The sequence below is a fragment of the Dicentrarchus labrax genome, unplaced genomic scaffold (assembly GCF_905237075.1).
Source record: "Dicentrarchus labrax unplaced genomic scaffold, dlabrax2021, whole genome shotgun sequence".
NCBI classification, from domain to species: Eukaryota; Metazoa; Chordata; class Actinopteri; family Moronidae; genus Dicentrarchus; species Dicentrarchus labrax.
Window position 1 is genome coordinate 6,988,865 of NW_026136715.1, and position 19,619 is coordinate 7,008,483.

At 40.1% G+C, this 19,619-nt stretch overlaps 1 protein-coding gene and 1 long non-coding RNA gene across 2 annotated transcripts in view; both read right to left on the minus strand.

Moving 5' to 3' along the window:
* The window catches only part of LOC127377357 (uncharacterized), a 180,823-nt gene that overhangs the window by 14,125 nt on the left and 147,079 nt on the right, over positions 1–19,619 (minus strand). The gene's annotated exons all lie outside the window — the stretch shown is intronic.
* Positions 6,603–15,593, minus strand: scrt2 (scratch family zinc finger 2). The gene is made up of 2 exons (XM_051425144.1): positions 14,922–15,593; positions 6,603–11,311 (listed from the first exon to the last, which is right to left on the minus strand). Exons 1-2 carry the CDS (start codon positions 15,079–15,081, stop codon positions 10,512–10,514), a joined length of 960 nt encoding a protein of 319 aa, XP_051281104.1. The 5' UTR covers positions 15,082–15,593; the 3' UTR covers positions 6,603–10,511.

A 19,619-nucleotide genomic window follows, 5' to 3' on the forward strand; every position in this document is an offset into this window, starting at 1 on the left:
GGCCACCGGATGAATGTAAGTCCATTTATTCACTAAGGCTGCACAATTTGTCGAAATATTATCTAATAATCAATAATATGGCCACATGCAATATGCAAATGAGCTGTAATGTGTTGTTAAAGGTAAACAGCATTATAATAAAAGTACTGTAGAGCTGCAGAGGTGCCCTGGTTTTCAAATATTGCTCTCCACATTTAAGAAAACCTGTTTGTTTGCTGCAGAGGGTTCTTTAGCAGTTAAATGCTTCACCGGCTGGTCGCTAACTGTGTCTGACTGTAGTTTGGTGCTGAGCAGGTATCTTAGTGCAGCTAGTTCGCAATCTTTTTCCTTAAAGTAAAGACTGCTTAAGTGACATATTTTATGGATATTTCATATTATATTCAAAATTGTACCATGAATGAATAGTGAACTCAGTAAGTTTGTATAAAACGAGTGATTTGGACACATTTTTAGTAGATTGTTTACGTTTTAGGGAACTTTTTATACAATTCTCTGTATTATGTATTTTCTTTTATCATTACTAACAATCATACAGACTTATTGGCTTCTTTTTTGACAATTTACTTTTCTTCACAAAACTGAACCAAATGCTGAGATACAGGCCTACTGTGTATATGTTTTACCTTAGCACGCCTTAAAATCAAGAAGGCCTTGTGACCCCCTATGAAGCTTTGGCGGCCCCCAGGTTAGGAACCACTGCCTGTACTTGGTGTTAGTGTTAAATAGCATCCTACTGCTGCTGGAAATGAGTGAACCAGAACAGTAAAGTTGAAGCTGAAATTCACTTTAAAACGTCTGTAAAGCCAGAAGAGCTTCATATCAGGTGATAATTCATTCACATTGTCATTTGACAGTGTTAGTATAAAATTATCACTTCGCTATAGCTGTAACAGTAATAGTAGTTCACTCTAGCTTCACACTTACCAGCTGGGTGTGACAACCTGTTATCAGTGATAGAAAGAATTACATTTAGTTAACAATACATGGACTTTATCAGTTACTGACGTTGGCTTTACTTGTCGTTTGGGATCCTATAGACCCCACTGCTGTTTGTGTGGACTATAATAAGTTATATTCCTTTTTTTTTTGCCAAAGAGGTCATACAAACATACAGTTTGTTGCCCTTTATGGTGACGTTTGCTTGAGGTAAATTAGACCCCCTGTTAAAAAGCCCAATGACAGAAATCCTAACAGACCTACTTGGGATTCGTTAAGGATTCTGCTGTGTCATCACCATATGAAAATCCCCTGTATTTAACCATGTTTTGCAGCTGGAGTCTCTGAGACCACAACAGATGTGTAATTTTCTGTAGTCGACTTCTGAAACACGTCTTCAAAACTTGTGTTAATAAGGAATTATTATAAAAATGAGTAAAAGTTATAAAGTATCAAGCTGACAAAATAATGTTAAGCATGTTTTTTTAGTTAACAGGTCTGCTTCTTGGCATGTAAACAGACCCGTGTCGGATGGTAGCTGTTGAGTATTTCATGTACATGTTGTACCAAACACAAACTTTACCCCTTTCGTAAGATAACTTATTCATTTCATGGCCAAAACTGTTTCTCATTAAAATTCACTCCGGCAATTAGTCAAGCAGTTGAAAAGAGCCGCTACAAGCCCAGAATCCTTTGGTGACAATACTTTTTAATGAGGTCAGTGTTTTGTATTGTTGACTGTAGCATGATATAGGCTTCCTCCTTCAAAGTGCACAACTTGGTGATATTCTATTTTTTGCAGGGAGTTTCAAAGAGCCAGTCAGGTTGCTGTGGTTACATAAAAAGGACGTCTGGGCCCGCAGCTTTACTCAGGTAAGTGGAAAGCTTCAAAGATCTGTGGCAGTGGAGCGGAAAAAGAACTATTGTTGTTTTCTCCAACCCACAGCTACAGCATCTTCTAATGAGACAATTAAAAATGATTTCTTGGACAGGAGAGGCAGGCCATTATATTGAATTATTAGAAATACTTTGAACTACAATGGAAGCACCTTTTATGTTGATTAATTGGTCACACGGGGATCAGTTCCAACATGAAGGAGGTCTATATATAGTATGTAATCATTAACAGTGGTATCAGTACATTATACATCCTTGTAGAATAAAACTGAACCAAATACAAGCTGTAATTTAGCTGCTGTAGTGAATGTAATCAGCTTTTTCACATCATTGTCAAGTGGGAGTTTTGCAATAGCAGCAACAATCTGTTTATGATTCCCTAGAAAACAGCTTAGTTTTGAAAGCCACTTCTTTTTTTACTTAAAGAGCAATTTAGCTGACACCAGTAGTGTAAAAACAACTGAAAAAAACTCCAATTAAACTGTAATATGCTGACATGGATCATGCAGCTGACTGCATGACTTGGTGATTCTGTACGAACAACTACAGTACAGTAAATATGTATGGTGACATATCCCCCCCTGGGCATTCATAAACTTTATACAATGTCAGATTCAAGTCACTTTCTTTGCTGTCAATCAAAAGCCACTTCATCACGCACCAAAAGAAACCAGCATCACATGAAGAGAGGGGACCCTGTCAGTCAAAGCGTATAGACATGTAAATCATCTCCGGTGCCGAGGTGTGTTTGGAGTCCCACTACACTCTGCGTGACCCTCTGCTGTCACAGCAGGACTGCGTTCTTCTCGCTAACGTATCTCAATTACTTAGATTGAGTTAGTCACACAGGTACAGCGGCAGGTCACGGAAGAACAGTTCCCACATAATGATTTGCTGTTAATATTAGATTTCAGTCCCTGTGGGATTGTCACACTTAGAGCAGCTGGAGAAAATTACCTGCCAGCTTTCCGACAGGGAAGTGAGCTATATTTATTTATACCTTCTCTTTTTTTTTTTTTACACATTGACATGCTTTTAAAGTGATAATTATTCTGACGGTGATTTTCAGTCTTCAAACTATAGCTTTGTGATAGATGAATGTGTCTGAAATCATGACACGGTTTAGCAACAGTGGGTGTTGCTGTGTTTGTGGCTGAATGTGTGACTGATTCGTTCAGTGATGTTGATTATTCACTGGTGGCTCTGGCTGCTTAAACCTACGAAATTATTTTCTGCGCCATCTCCTGCAGCTGCCCAGAACAGGATCTCTGTTTAATGATCTTCCTCGCCTTGAAATAAATTTGCTCTCCCAACCTCGCCCAGGGAGAGAATAAGTGGTGCTTTTGGAGCGAGATTATTTAAAAGGGGATTAAAGTTGTGGCCTTTTTATCGTATTTACGCTTCAGCTTGTTTACTTTACCTTAAATATCTACATAAAGAACCACAACACACGTTTTTCTAAATTATTTGATTTGTCTAAAAAAGCTGATAAATACCTCACATCTGTAATTAATTTGCTGTCCTTGTTTCTGCATGTATTGTATGTGAAGGGAAGAGAGGAGCTATTTAAAGAGTGCCCTCCTTGACTCTTGCTTGAGTGCTGATGACAAGTTGGATATCTTAGATGCATAAAAATGCGATTTTGACATGACTTCAAAAAGAGAAGCATACGGATGAGGTGGACCCTCTGCCAACAGAGAGACGAGGAAACAGATGGGTTTTACACAAACAGCACAAACATCAAGAACACTGAGTTAAAGAGCTTGGCAGTCTCACTTGATGAAACAGTGAGGAATGGAGGCGCTTTTAATGAGCATCTCTCCTGTGATGCAGAATGTGAAAAGACAAACTGTTAGCTCTTAAAGGAGCAGTTACAGTTGGTTGGCCCTGTCTGGTGGAAACACAATGGTTTTTTACTAACCTCTTGTTGAGTGACTTTGGTCAGCGTGCATGCAGTTTATTGGTTTTAACATGGAGATTGTTTGAATGGAGATATGTGTTTTTATTTAGAAATTAAAGAGCCTCGAGCAGAATATCTCCTTCCGTTGAATCATCCAGTTGAACCGACGGCACTGTCATCAACGGTAAACAGCTTGTTGTTGTGGTTGAATTGTTGACAGTTGGTGAATAGCCAACAGATGGCGCCAGATGTATGTGAAGGGTCAGAGCGAAGGCCGGCACCAGTGGAAGGAGCGTTGGATTAAGTGATGATAGTTTGTCTGAGTACAAAGATGACGTGTTGTTTTGCTAAATCACCTGTGAGCAGCTGAGAGACACCAGTTGCAACTAGAATACTTCTTTCACCCATTCACCACTAATTCACATATTCACACATCCACCCTGGTGATTTTGAGATAAACGAAACGAAATAAGACTGCAGCTTACAAACAATAGTATTTTTATTGATTCATTTGTATTTTTTTATGTACCTATTAATTGTCTATATGAAATGTAGAAATAGGGAAAATATCAAAGTGATGCGCAAAGTGACGTCAGCAGCTCAAAACCCAAAAATATTCAAGTTAAGATGATATGAAAGCAGCAAATACTCACATCTGAGAAGCTAGAACCAGGAAATATTTGTGATTATTGCTTAATTAAACAACTGAGATTATTAATCTATTATAAATATTGTTGTAGATTAATTATCTGTTGATTAACTAATCAATTCTCGACTAATTGTTTCAGCTCTACTGTTTTTCTAGCAGACAGATTAGCAGCAGCAGTAGTAGTAGATTTGAATTAAAATGCACATTGATGGTTAACTGCAGGTTATTTTCCCAATTAATGGATTGTCCTATAAAAGGTCAGTTAATGGTGGAAAATGCTCTTAACTATATAAAGGTTACATCTTCCAATCCTTGGAGGACCAAAGATCAGTTTAGTTTCAGTTTAAAATCAAACAAAACAGAAAAAAACATAAATTATTCACATTTCAGAAGCAGGAACCAGAGAAATTTCAGCATTTTTGTTTAACAAACTCAATTAGAAAAATGGTTGCTGATTGATTTTCTGCAGATTGACTAATCAGTTAATTGCTGAACATGCTGTTCGCTGTGTCGTGTGTGTGAGCAACTGAAAGACACTATTTGCAACTAAAATACTGTTACACTAATGAGCTTAAAAATGGACATCCACATACATTATCAATATAGTTTTTTTTCTCTCCTATAGAGATAATTTGTCAGGGATGTCAGAATTTGAATGAATGCTGTTCCCATTTCCTGCTCCTATAGATAACATGATGATCCAATCTATAGTGTTTCTTTCCCCCAGTTTGTGTTGTTTAACAGCTGTATCTGCCGCTGTAGGTAGATCTGTGCAGTAACCTTATCGCCACCCCTCACAACATCAGAAGGCAGTTATATTTCCTCTCAGACAGTCACTCAGAAGATGACGGCATTCTCGGGTCAGCATCTTTGAAGTGTGAATGTAGCACGCTCAATTTTGCAGGTTGTTTTCAATAATTTACCTGAAATGCTCTGAGTGTGTGTGTGTGTGTGTGTGTGTGTGTGTGTGTGTGTGTGTGTGTGTGTGTGGCTGTCTGCAGGGTGCTGCAGGTATACGTATGAAGGGCCACGTCACCCCTAGCTGCCTCCCGGTGCTGATCACTCATTGCCGCTGTTGTTACACACACAGCACAGCCACGGGTGATGTAATTGGATTGCATGGGTCCACATTTTATAGTCCATTGCCATGTAATGAAATCAGTTATTTACTTTCATCATAAAATCTGATAAGGGACAACATCTGCCAGGGTAAAGTTTGAGTGACTACCGCACATGAATGTTGATGTGCGAGCGGTCTGCAACATCCGGATCTGTTGCATTGGGAAGCTGTGGAGAATCAACACTTGGTTGTAAACTTGTCATTTGACAATTTATTTAGTAATTTTGTTTACCTTCAGCAGCATAACTAGCATACTGGCATGTAACAACAGCAATGGCAAACACTGCTTTCCCACACTGAAGAGAGGAGAGTGCAGCAAAGTGTCTTGTTTCTGAGTCCCTGCTCCGCTCTGCCTGCTGTCTCATTATACTGCCGCTGTGCTGCTGGAGGACACTGAAGGACAGAAGCGATTGAATTCAAGTGTTGTATATTCCCTGGAAACCAATCAAGAAAAACCCCAGAATAATAATCCCTGTCCGCTGTCATGATTCATTTTTATTTTGTTCCATATTTTTCTCTGGCTTTTGAGTCACTCAGAAAGAGTAGTTCCAGCATAAAATCAATGTTCCATTAAAATTTAATGACCAGGAAGGGCTTAATAGTGGTGGAACAGATGCCTCTGCTTTTGATAACGCCGACATCTCAGGAACTCTTATTCAAAGCTATATTGGTGTTGTCAGGTCCTCTGACTGCTCCTGCTCTCAGCCACCATGGAAAAAAAACTAAAGGATATTGGCATTTTTGGTGCCGCGTAGCCGTGAAATTAAAAGTTAGTAAATTGACAGTAAAGCTCATAAGATTGATCAAACATTGACAGAGGAGGCTACAGCTGATGGCACATTATAGTTATAACTATAATTACTCAGTGTGTTAATGTTGACTAAGGGCTATACCAGACAGATTCCAGATTCTCAGCGTTGTTAGATATATATTATAAGAAAACGGTGTAAGATATATGAATGTGTTTGAATGAACAGGTTGGCCTGTCAGTGAACATCTTCAGGGTGTGTGTGCATGTTTTCTCAGTCATAAAAAAACACAAAAATTACACAAAAATACCCCTTTTCTCCTCCTTAAAAGAAATAAGAGTGGACTTGCGGTTTTTTCCTTGTGCTATTGTTTTTATTAACGTTATCATTGCTATTGTTGTCATCATTATTAATTGTAGCAGAACAAGATAAATCAAAACACCCCTCAGCAATCATGGCTTAAGTTTCTTCATACTCAGCTGGAACAGAGAGATAGAAAGATAAAGAGAGAAAGAGAGACAGAGAGAGAGAGAGTGAGAAAGAAAGTGGAAAATCTTAATCAGTTTTTTTTTTCTTTTTCTCTTTGAGGACCATATGGAAGGTTTCAAGCAGCCAACCATATGTTGAAGGCTTTTGTCATGGAAATCATACTTTTTGGCACTTTTTCATTGCGCAGCCAAGCCGGGCACATAAATAAAAGAAAACAAGAACAGAAGAAAAACTCATACAGAACATGATCAAATCTTTGAGAATACACAGAGTTTGAAGTTTTTGTTTGTAACTTACAACAGATAGCTTTTTTAATCAAGACACTCCCTGATTCACATGGCCACCCAGACTGCAATTGGTACCTGTATTTGTCTCTCTTTTTTTTTTTAAATAAAAAAAAAAGACAACATGAATAGAAAAAGAGCAATTAAATGTCTACATGCATTGTCATATTATTGCTGTGATATATTTACAAATATATTTACAAAATCATCAAAGAGGAACAATGTTTCCCTACATCTAAATTCAGAGGTTTAGAATCAAACTGCGCCTCCTTTTCTGTAATCAGTATTTTCTCTGAGGACGATCTGTAATACTGCCAGTTTTAGATACAAGCCTACAGTACGTTTCCAATCGATGTTTTTTTTAACGGTCTCATTGCTTTTATATGCCTTATTAAAACACAATCCCCAGGTTTTTGAGACGCATTGTATCTCTGTCCCACAGTAAAATAGTAAACGTATAAAAAAATAATCTATAGGAAGTAGTCATTTCTGCATTAGTTCAATAATACAGCGACGTGCCAAAACTGGGTGTTCTGCAAGTTAATCAGGAGACAGGTGGTTTGGATGCTCTCATGCAGTGATTCAGCTGTAGCACTTAGACGACCATTGACAGGATGATGGTGAAACAGGGAGGAGAGGACGGATAAACAGAGCAGAAACTCCTCTTTTCTCCTCACTTTTGTGGGGGTTTTTTTTTGTTTTTTTTTTTTTTTAGGGCGAGCTCAGCATTACTGCAATCGTGTCATCCATTTGGAATATGCAAATAGCTGACAGTGCATTTGCCTGCTGGTGCTTGACCTTCTCCTTGGAGGTCGCTCACCGACTCAATTACGCTCCCTATCTGCAGTCTGTCTGCAAACACCTGTTATCCTCCCACACTCCGCCACCCTCCGCCAATCCCACTTCAGCACATCTCATCCTCGGTGCGTCTGTTTAGAGGCAGTTGGGATGGGATGAGGACGGCTGGTAGGGGAGGGACGCGAGGCAGGGACAAATGATGGGGGAGTTTGAAGTGCATTACAGCGCGTCGTTATATTACAACAATCTCGGAAAAACTTTCTCTACCAAGACAGTTCACGTCAAGATAATTTCCATTAGTGCTGGTTAAGACGTATATACCTTCATCCTTATGTTGCCTCAGGAGGATTCTCTCTTCTGACACCTCAGAGATTTGCTTAGCTGTGTTAAACTGCTACAGATTCATTTGGAAGCAGCAGTCACTTTGACTTTAACTATATTTAAATGATTTATTATGTCAGTGACCTAAATGGGAATTATTTTAATCCTGTTGTGTAATACGTAACTTTTCTTGCAATTCAGTCAAATAATACCTGACCTTCAGCTGCCAGAAGAGATTTTTTTAAACCTGGTTGCTTTTAAAAACAAAAGAGACACTAAAGATGATAATAATAGTATAGAATATCTGCCTTTTTTCCAGTCAGATTAACACTTTTAGCAGTTTTGGACTCGCTGTATAAAGGACTGAGTGTTGCTCATAGTTACTGCATCACTATCATTATTGCTTTTGCACCTTTGAAACCTTGGTGTAGCTAGGTTACACCTACATTATTTGGCTCTCTAATTTTAACGGATTTCCACCGTAACGTGTACATGCACATCGACGTCGGCCATTTCTGGGAATTATTTATTGCCTGAGATCTTAAGTCAAAAAAGGGGCCAAAAATCTCCATTGACGAAGAGGCGGTGGACTTTTGGAAAACAGTAAGATGGAAAATATTTTAGCGTTTCGTTTTCATCGTTTCTTTTTATTGCCCTAAATCGACTGAAAACAGGACAGCTGTGATTGTTATACATGTCAATTGCTGTGTCAGTAAAGTTATTGCCACGAAAACAAAAGTAATTCTGCATTCATTTGTTTTGAAGTCTCCTAACACTTGTACTGTACATTGTTCCTCTTTAAAAAACTAAGTCCCACGGACTCTCTACAGTTTTCATGCATATAAACATTTTCTTTGAAGATCAGCAGCATCTTACAAGGTCAATGGATGTTCATTTTTTAAATTATAAACAATAAATAAATACATGATAATTAACAAATAAGCAAGTTTTCAATAAATACACAAAAATAAGGTCAATAAATAAATAGATAAATAGGTAGATAAATAAAGTATTTACATGATAAATAGATGGTATGCATCTAAACCGTGGGCGGAGCTTTGAGCGACATATAAAACAGACAAACAGAATAATTTGACTGTCACTTTGTAACTGAGGGTGTGTGAGTCCATACCTTCACTCTGAGGTAACACTGGCGGAGGGGGAGCACCTCAAACACTGGGCGAAGATTGCTCTTTAAGACGGGACGATGCACCATAAAGGCAGCAGAGTTTATGCAAGCCACCATGGTGGAGGAAGAACAACGAGTTTTCATTGCTATAGACAAGTCAACCGCACATGGCACTTATAACAATAGATCATTTGGTCTGGCTCCCAGTGTTTTAGTCCAAGTCTGTACATCAGGGTGAGACTATGAATTTGATCGGACGGAGTGTGTGAAAACCTGTTCAACAGGCCTGTTAAACATTTTAAAATCACTGCTCTTGCAGAATTAAATTGAATGACCTATGGCCTATAGCTTATTTAAATTAGCTTGTTTTTTTTTTTTTTGAATACCCACAGTTACAAAGATGCTTTTGATCAACAAGGGATAATAAGCACAAAAAAATAAATTTAGAAAAATCAAATAGAAAAATAACATCCGTTGAATTGAAACATTGGTGTGGAAAAAGGGGGTTTGTATTTTTACCTTTAAAATGATCTCCCTTTTTTGCAAATACTGTCATAGTTCACATTTTCATAAAAAGTTCATGTTGGCAGTTGCAAAAGAATTCAATTCTTAGCAAATAAAAAGCAGCATAAAAATACAAGAGGTCATTTTGTCTCTAAAAAACAAAAGAACACTGTTAGTCCTTTTTATTGTTTTTTTTTCATTTTCTCATTACTATTTGCTATAAAATATCAGGAATCTAAATATTATTACTATTGATATCAATATCATTATAGTCATTGATAAAAATTCACATGCCAGGCCTCATATATAATTGTGTGTGTAAGTGTGTGTGTGCACACGTGCGTACATTAATGTGTGTTTGTGTGTTGGTGTGTGTGTGTGTGTGTGTGTGTGTGTGGGTGTGTGTGTTTGTGTGTTCATACATGTCTGTGTGTGTTTACATGTGCCCGTGCGAGCACATGTTGCTTAATTGTGTACAACTATCATCTACAGTCTCTATTTGGGGGAAGGTTGTTTGATTGTATGTTTCTGTGGACGATTAGCTACTGTGCAGGGAAAAAATCCAGCATCTTTTGAAATTGTCTTTGCCATAATCATTAGAGTTTCTTCACGTAATCTCAGTGAAAATATTGCTTTCTAAAAAAAGGGAAGAAAAAAGGCATGGAGGGCAGAGTGAACAGGGTTATTGGTTGTGAACCTACAAGAGGGGTTCAAAACTTTGCTTCTTCCTCGTGGTTAGTTTTCTGATCCAGAGTCGTCTTCGTCTGCTGAGCCCTTGAAGCAAGCTGACTCATAGTGCTTGTTCAGGTAGGACTTGAGAGCGAAGGTCTTATTGCAGCGCTTGCATCTGTAGTGCTTGAAGGCAGAGTGTGTTTGCATGTGGGCGCGGAGGTTTGAACGGTCAGCAAAGGCTTTGCCACAGTGTGCGCAGGCAAAGGGCTTCTCCCCCGTATGCGAGCGCATGTGACCTTGAAGGAGCCATGGCCGGCTGAAGGCCTTGCTGCACACATCGCACTTGTGCTTGAGGTCGTGGGTGAGGATGTGCATGGCCAACGCCGGCATAGACACATATACTTTATTACAGGTGGGACACTTGCGGGCCATCTTGCTGTCCAGGCTGCGGTGCGTCTGCTTGTGTCTGCTGAGGTTGGAGGAGGTGGCGTACGTCTTGCCGCACTCGTTGCAGGTGTGGCGAGGCGTGCCAGCTCCCCTCTCCTGAGCCCCGGCGTTGGCACTGCTGCTTCTTGAGCCCCCTCCTTGACTCTCGCTGTCTCCCTTCCGCCTTGAGCGCCCGTCAGAGATGAAGAAGGCATCCATGGTGTAACCCTCGGCCAGGGCCTCCGATTCACCACTGTAGAAGCCGCTGGCTGTCATGCCAGACTGGGGGCTGTCGGGGTGCTTCAGGTCGGGGTCACAGTACTCCCCTCCGCTGCTCACCTGGGTGTAGAGGGGATCTGACACTGGCGAAGCCAGCTTGTGCTCCATCTTCTTCTCCTCCTGGTATACAGATGGCGTGATGTAATCCTGGATGTAGCCTGGGTAAGAGACACACGCAAACACAGTTGGCCAGGGGTTGTGATGGATAAGGACACAGTGACATGCTGGTGATTACATGATTATAATGTTGGATGGTTGCCCTGCGTAAAATGTTGAAAGAGTGAGTGGCAGCACAGAGCTAATTGCATTTTTTCCAGAACTCACAGGTTGTATGCACAAAAGTGCAGTGATGCAGAGAAACATGACACGCTCAGCTGCGTTCAGGAAGGTTGCAATTTTACAGTGCGGATGAGCGCTAGATAATAGCTAATCAAAGTAGTCTCCTGTGTAAGAAGATGCATATTAAAGCCCCTCTTAAATAAAGTAGTCTCATTGATTAGACGTCCCTTTCTTCATCTATGTTATATCAGCCCTCTGTGGCTGGGCCTTATCTCCATGTTTGCTTAATAAATGCTCTGTAAGTGCTGGTATTACAAGTCAAAGGATTATGTTTCAACTTTAAACCTTAATAAATAATTTATTTCTCCAGAACTTTATTTTGGCAGGGGTTTTGTATTTTTTATGTGTTCTAAAAAAAACACACCTTAAAACCAAGTTACATCTCTGATTTGAAAGTGATTTCTCTGTTGATGTTTTTTTGCTGCAAACAAATAGATTTTCTGGTTTAGGACCAGATGAACTTGTTACATAGCTGCTCACATCCTTTAGGATTTCATGCTACTTCTTTAAGCAGGTTTAAGATGCAGCAAAGCACAAAGCGCCACAAGTGATTTAAATGTCTCCAACTGTACAGAGCATGATTTCAGAGAGATATATTTTTGTTGGCATCATTCATGTCTCTCCTTTTCCTCCGAAGCAGCCCAGTGCCAAAGGAGCTAAAAGGCTTGCTGGCAGCTAAATGCATCCTAAAAGAACTCAATACATTCTTATGCTGTGAATCTCAGTAGCTTAATAAATACTAAATGCATTTTACCCCCAGGGCTGATATTCTACAAGTTGAACATATGAGTGCAAATATACAGTGTGGTGAAATTCCTTTCCTGAGAGAAATAGTGCACAGCTGCAGAAAAAAAAGCCATTCCTAAGCACTGTGTGCAGCAAGCGGTGGAAATTAGTTATTGACTGCTTTTTAATGAAATTCAAAGTTTAGAACTGATCAATAGGCTATCATATGTAAAATAGTGCAGCTGTTAGAAGAAGTCGAGCGCTGGAGAGGACAGAAATACTGCGAGGAACAGATCAAGTATCTGCGACACACAATAATAGTTTATTGAGCACAGTGTGCTTGAGGCCGGATAATGTGAGACATGGCATTACACACATTGTTTGTGAAGAGGGGTCACCTGTCTACAGCAGCAAGGCATGCTGAAGTACCTTCAAGAAAAAGGCCATTAAGAAATCAGTTGAAGTGCTCTCTTACTACAGCATCTCCATTCCCAAGGGTTTCTGTTCACACACCCACTTTGTCAAAGACATGACCACGACACCCGGGGACAGGGAAACACCAGGCCTGTGCACACATTATTATGCTGCACCGCGTGGGTTCACTGTTTTAAACTACACAGATGGTGTTTGTCCGAGAGAGAGAAAGAGAAAGAGACACTTTCAAAAAAACTAAATTTAAAAAAGAAGAAATATATTTATTTCTCCTTTTTCAATCCTAAATTCTTACAAATAGAATTTAATTTACAAATGCTGCAGCTTGAACAACTATCCGTGACTGCATCCACCTGTTTTACAGTCACACTGTAGACTATACTATAGTCATAAATATAGCAGAAGGGCCTCTGCACTACATGCGACAACATGGCCTTTATTGTGCAGATATATATATATATATTTTTTTTTTAACAGAACATACTGCATCAGTGTAAGCAGAGTTGTTTACTATGTTTCAATTACCCAAGGTCAGACACGGAGCTCATCATTTAGGACTTGCGCTGTATCAGCCTTTACAGCTCATAGACTCATTTCTCTAATGCAAAGTAAGCATGTAATTAATGGACCCTCTCAGCCACCCCTCTTTGTTGTTCGACAGACACTCAAGTCAAATGTCTCCACAATGGGGGGAAAGAAAATCTGCTGGCACGGCAGAAGTGCTGATGTGAGTTATTTCAGCCACGCTGAGATTTCTTTTATTTTGCTTCTTTATTTTTTTTTTACTCAGCATGAAAAAGGACAATTCTTTTGTTCAAATATAACACCTTTTGTCAACACCGATGTAGTGCCTTATCATACTTTTCTTCTTTTTAATATAATTCTTATTTTTCATGGTGTTGAACAAAAGATTCAGGAACAATAGAGACTGATAATAATTACACAAATGGATTTTTTAAATAATATTATCAAATAGTAGCGCAGGAAATCTAAATAACATTCATGATGAGCTTCAAAATATGCCTAAATATAGAAAATGCTTGTTTGTATTTTTTGCCACAATTATTGAGTTAGTTATGTTTAATATAGCAGATCGTTATAGTTTACAAACCAGTCCAGACATTTGTGTTAATTCTACTAATCCTGATCCATATAAAATTCCCTGAGCTTTGTTATTGACACGGTTGAATAACAGGTGGGCATCATCACAACATTTAGCTGTGGACTGTGAAGTGTCTCTCACTGTGAAAATATCCTGACGAATCATAACAAAGACACACATATGGCCCTCTAAACGTGGCCACAAAATGGAAGCGGCGAGCTTAAAGCAGACTGTGGAAAGTGAAGGTCGCCTCTCAGCTCTGACTGAAGCTTACTCTGGCTGGCCCGTGTGTTGACCACAGTGCAGCTATGTGCCTTTCTTCATGTTTACTGTACAACCTCTGTCACGTGATCAAGCCTCATTGCTGCCCCAAGCATTTTTGTCTCCTTTTTCTCCTTCTCTTTGCAATCCCTTCAGCCCTACTCCCCACCTCCCTCTCCGCTGTACTGTACAGTGTGTTGATGTCTCTTGTGGCGACGATAGGCCTGCACGGCTGAAACTCTAACCCCTGCTAGTTTTCAAATGCCCGGAAGGAAGAGAAAGATGTAGTGGAGCGATGGGGGTGGGGAGACTGTGCATGCTCCATTTGGATGGGAAGAGGGGGGCAAGGGAGGATCGGACCGTGATGGGAACTCAAGGACAATAACAGCTAAGGACAAATGTATCATCCGATACTCATCTCTCATATTCATGAATTTTTTAGTCCACATGATGACCAGATATATCAGCCTGTGTGTGTTCAGACAACACAAGGTTGGTACAGTCATAGAAATACGTAACTGGAGCTTTTCCTGATTATACACACGTTTTGTCCCCTATTTACATAAGCTAATCCGTGGCTGTGACCTGAATTGTGTCCGTCCTTCACTGGAGTCAAAAAACAAAAGTCTGGGAGCAGGATGATGGGGGTGGGGTGCCTCTGGAGAGGATTATTTAGGATATTGTTGCAAAAATCAGCTGGTAGCATGTAACATCTCACACTAATTTACACACTAAGAGCATGTTATCGGCTGAAGCAAAAGAAAATCTCACAAAAACAAAAGAGGATGCCATCTGTGCTAAGAGTAGAAATGTCAGGCATGCTGAAATCAGCACCGGGTCTGTCTACAGGCAGGAGTGCTAGCACATCTTTAACTAGAGCGCGGCAGACTGGAGGCATGTTAACTCACCATTCTCGCTGAGACGAACCCCAAGGCTGGTCACCGAGTCTGTGATGGAGCGTGCAAAAGTGAACGAGTCGTCCAGGTGGTGATGATGATTGGAGGTGGCCACATTGGACGAAGAGAAATCATCAAGCTTGATCTTCTTCACCAAAAATGAGCGGGGCATGTTTCAATGGATAAAAACACAGAGCTGAGAAAAACGCATGAGAGAAAATAAAAGACCCTCTGAGGAAGCACACGAGCAGAGCTGGCTTGACGGTAATCCTTTTGGTTAATGTGAAGACAACGGCCAAAAACATAAGATACGAAAGAAAATGGAAACCAGTGGAGAACAAGGCTGACGGCAACGCTGTGTGATACTCTCTGGCTCCCCCAGCTTCCCCCAGAAAAATAAAAAAATAAAAAATAAAAGCGATCCTGTTCAGCACTGGATAGCTCCTGTGATGCAGCAGGCTTGAGGGACCAGTGAGGAAGAGAAGAGATGGAGACAGACAGAGAGAGGAGGGAGAGAGCGACTGTCAGACTAGCTGAGATCAGCAATCACGCCAGCCTTTATATGGGGCACAGGCAGTGGAAGATCAGGTGGTGCTGCGAAATGGAGCTGCTTAGCTTTAATCCATCAAATGTCCCCGGGGACACACATCAAATTACTACTGAACCGTCTGTGCATTCGCACACAGACAGAGGAGAAAGAACACAGCCAGACCCCCACTGCCCCCACTGCTGCTCCCCCCCCCACCCCCCCTTCTCCTCCCCTCCCCTCCCTCTTTCACCCCGCTTATGCTCCATGCTCGGAGGAGGAGTAAAAGAGGAGGGCAGACAATGGAGATGTGGATGAGAGCACACTCAGTGTCCTGTCCCCCATTGTTTTCAGATGAAGTGGCACAGTTTATGTTTGCCTTGTACAGGCACTGCCTCCCTCATGTCATCTCTGTTACCTCAAACAGCCTCAGATCTTTCCGTCCCTTCGACACACTGCACTGTACACTCACATGCTGAGAGCACATGTACAGTACAGGAGAGGTTATCTGAGCGTCTGGGAGTGCTGGACCATTTTTTAAAGCTGCACTGGATTCCAGCACTGTTGACGTGTGGGCTACGGGGAACTACTAATGCCGCTCTGCTCAGCCTGTCTCTCTCTCCCTCCCCATTACCGCTGCACAGATGTGTGTCCTGCCATGCGTGGCAGTGAATTATCTGATTAATTAATTACATTTTTTTTTGATTAGGGTGAAATCTAGAATTAGATCCGTGCTTGCTAAATTGGCCAGATATTCTCTGGGTTGGTTTGTGTTTGTGTGGACTCATTAGCTCATTCTATGGATTTTATGCCGCATTATACATTGTATATTTCACTTGCTGTCCTCTGTGTTGGAATAAATTAAAGTGAAATATTTATGGAGACAAATTAAATCCCGTGGTAGTTTCGAAAAGCATTAGTGGGGTTTTCAAGTGAAACAGAAATGATGCACCTGTTTGATTCACCATCAACAGGAAACACTTGTGTCACGTCACTTGTTTGATTAATTAATGGTTTAAAGCATTAAATTAACTAAATGAATGACTATTTAAAGGAAAATAAGTGCTTCTATTTCTGTTATATCTCACATAGTGTCGGTGGAGGAAGTGCAGGCGTCAAAAAATAGTGCAGATCTACGTGTTTATCCTACTTTACTCCCGATTTACTTCGTGCCTGTTCTGTTTTTGTTGTGTGTTTGAGCAATAATGGTGGTGGTAAAGGAAATCCTCTTTCCGATATGCAGTTATCCTCACAGTTTGCCAATTATTTCTTTTATCAGTTGTTCTTTCTGTAAAATGTCAGAAAATAGTGAAAATGCCCATTACAGTTTTCCACAAACCCAAGGGGAAGTCTTCAAATTTCTTTTTTCATGCATTCAGCAGTGGAAAAACTCAAAGAATTGTATTCACAGTTAAAGAAAACTATAACTATTTGCTTGATAATTGATTGCTTATCAAAATCCCTGCCTTTTTTTTTCTGGCATTCAACAAATCAATTAGTAGACTGAATTGTATTAATTTTACATCTATTTTTATGTTAAAATATCTTTCTGTTCTGCAGATTAATTCAATTTTTTTTTAAGTTTGGCATCATCAGAAGTCACATTTAGCCTTAAAAGAAAGTGTTTCCAATGTTTCCCAAAAGATTTTAACACCACTTGTAGATTACCCCGGAAAACAACAGAAGGTCCCACAGCCGTTACACTTCGCCAGAGGTTAACAGCTCATCTTATACCTGATTTATTATATTTAGCATATTTTCCAGGTTGACCCTAAAATTGTGCTTGAATGTGTTTAAAGGTGCCCGTAGATTTATCCAGACATTTAGGGGTGCCCCCCCCCCGTTGCTCTAAATCATCTCCACTGCTAACGGTGACCCTGCAGCTTGCAGGTTTCAAGAGGGGAAGGTGTTAAATCAGCGAGGTTAGGATTTATCACTCGTATGTGATTGTACATTACAGCTCAGGGTTCACATTGCTGTCACCAAGCCAGGCTTGTAGTGCAAAGGCAAGGACGAGAAAGGTCAGGGGAAGAATCATTGTCTAAAATAATGAGCTTTGGCGAGGGATGTTTTTTTGTTTTTGTGGTGAAATATCTTTTTTAATAAACACTCTTATGTATGAGTCATCTTGGGAAGCAGTATTTTACACAAATCAATTCCAACCCTTTAATTATCTAATTGCACCAGTTTCCTTTAAGATACTTTACTCATCCAGCCTCTCACCATAAACATTAGCTTCTCGTGTCTCATGTTTTATTGTCTCTTTTTCTGCAAAGATGATGATTTGTTCATGAGAAATAAAAAATCTTTTGTTGCTGTTGAATTATTCTTCAGACTTTATTCCATAGAGCGTGGAGGTTAAATGAACACTGAACCATCTTTGACTCATATTGAGCTTTTCCAGCAGCCTCTTAAACCTTTCCTGAACTACAACTCACCTCTGACAGAAGTTCTCATTATTCTGCTCTCGGTGCAGCAGTGTACAGACAGTTTACTTCTTTAAAGTATAAATATGGCACACTCAACATCAATATGGCAAGGTTACGGAGGAAGTATTCATTCAACCTTTATTTATTTCTCAGGAATACATCGAGGGGTTGAACCCTCATTTTCAGTGATGCTGAGATTACTGTAGGAAAAAAAGAAGAATTAAGAATAAAAACATTAACATTAATATAGTGGCTGCAGGCTACAACTATTTCATTTTGCTTTCTACAAATCAATTATTAAATGTGAATGAAAAGTACCCATCAAAACTTCTTAGAGCCCAAGCTGATGTCTTGAAATGTCTTGTTTTATTCAACCAAAAGTCCAAAACCCAAGGATATTCAGCCTACAGCCTCATTTGAGATGCTGGACCCAAATGTTTAGCACTTTTTCAGTATTTGACTTGAAGAAATGATAAGTCAATTGATTGATTCTTTCAGCTCTAAATGTGACAATATGTTACATAAAACTGCTGTTCAAATGATGGATTCCAGCCAAATTATAATTAAAAGCAAAATGAGTCATTAATGTTTTTGATTTACATGTGTGAAGTGTTCCCTCGTGGAGCACATCTCATTGTGTTGAACATCAAGTTAATGATTTTACGTTAATATGTCATACGCCGTATCGTAATATGTATTGATATTGGAACAACACTGTTATATCGACCCAGCTAATGATGGAGGAAGCCACCTGTAACTGTTAAAGATATCCACCAGTTTAAAGTAGGGTTAGATAACATAATCTGCTATTTAATTATTCCAATATGTAAGAGTTTTACTGATAAATTGAAGAGTGAAAGCAACAAGTTAGCTACAGGTTAGAGGTGACAAACAAAAGGAAACACGCTGTGATTGGAACATCTCTCAGGTCACTTGTATCCAGCAGCAGGCAACTCACTGCCAATTGTTTCCTCCACCTCCTCCTCATGCCTGAGCTCCGGTCCACTTATGGCCCCCAGACTCCCCCTGACATGTGGTGACTGCCTCAGGACGTTACCATAGCGACAGACCCCCTCGGGCTGGAGGAATGGTTTTTACTCTGCGGTGCTGAAGAAGTGCAGGGGCGGGGCGGGGCTTGGCTCTGGTCAGATGGGATGGGGGCTGGGGAGGGGGTGGAAGCTGTGATACAATCAGCCTCATTAACATCCTGTATGGCCCTCCAGGGTTATGGAGATGACCTGGTCGGCCAAATGAATGAAGTCAATCTAGTTGATTTGTTCCTTCACACTGTTCCACAAGAGACGAACATTTTTTATATCTCTATTTACAGACACGTGAAAGTCTGTTTAATCATTTGACTTCCAGCTAATCCGGACACCTGACATTAAGAAGAAGAGTTACCAAACAGAAAATATGATTTCCACTCGGACTGGGATGCATTAAACCTCGGAAACTTAAGCGCCTCATACTTGGCTCTGCTTATATAACGTCACTCTGAGCTTGTTGGGCTAGGTGAAGAGAAGCTAAGAGTCCATTAAGCATAGCCATCTATAATTCACCTCACTCTTGCTTACTGGGTCACTTCAATGAGGCTTTTTTGAGCTGCTACGGCAGCAGACTGTTGTGCTCTTTGGAAAGACAAGAACTGCTGACGATTAAAAAGTTTAAAATAGAAGATGAACGCATGTCAGATGCAACAAGTATTTAATTTAAAAGAAAATTCTTATTTATTGTTTCATTTAAAAGCCCTTTTGT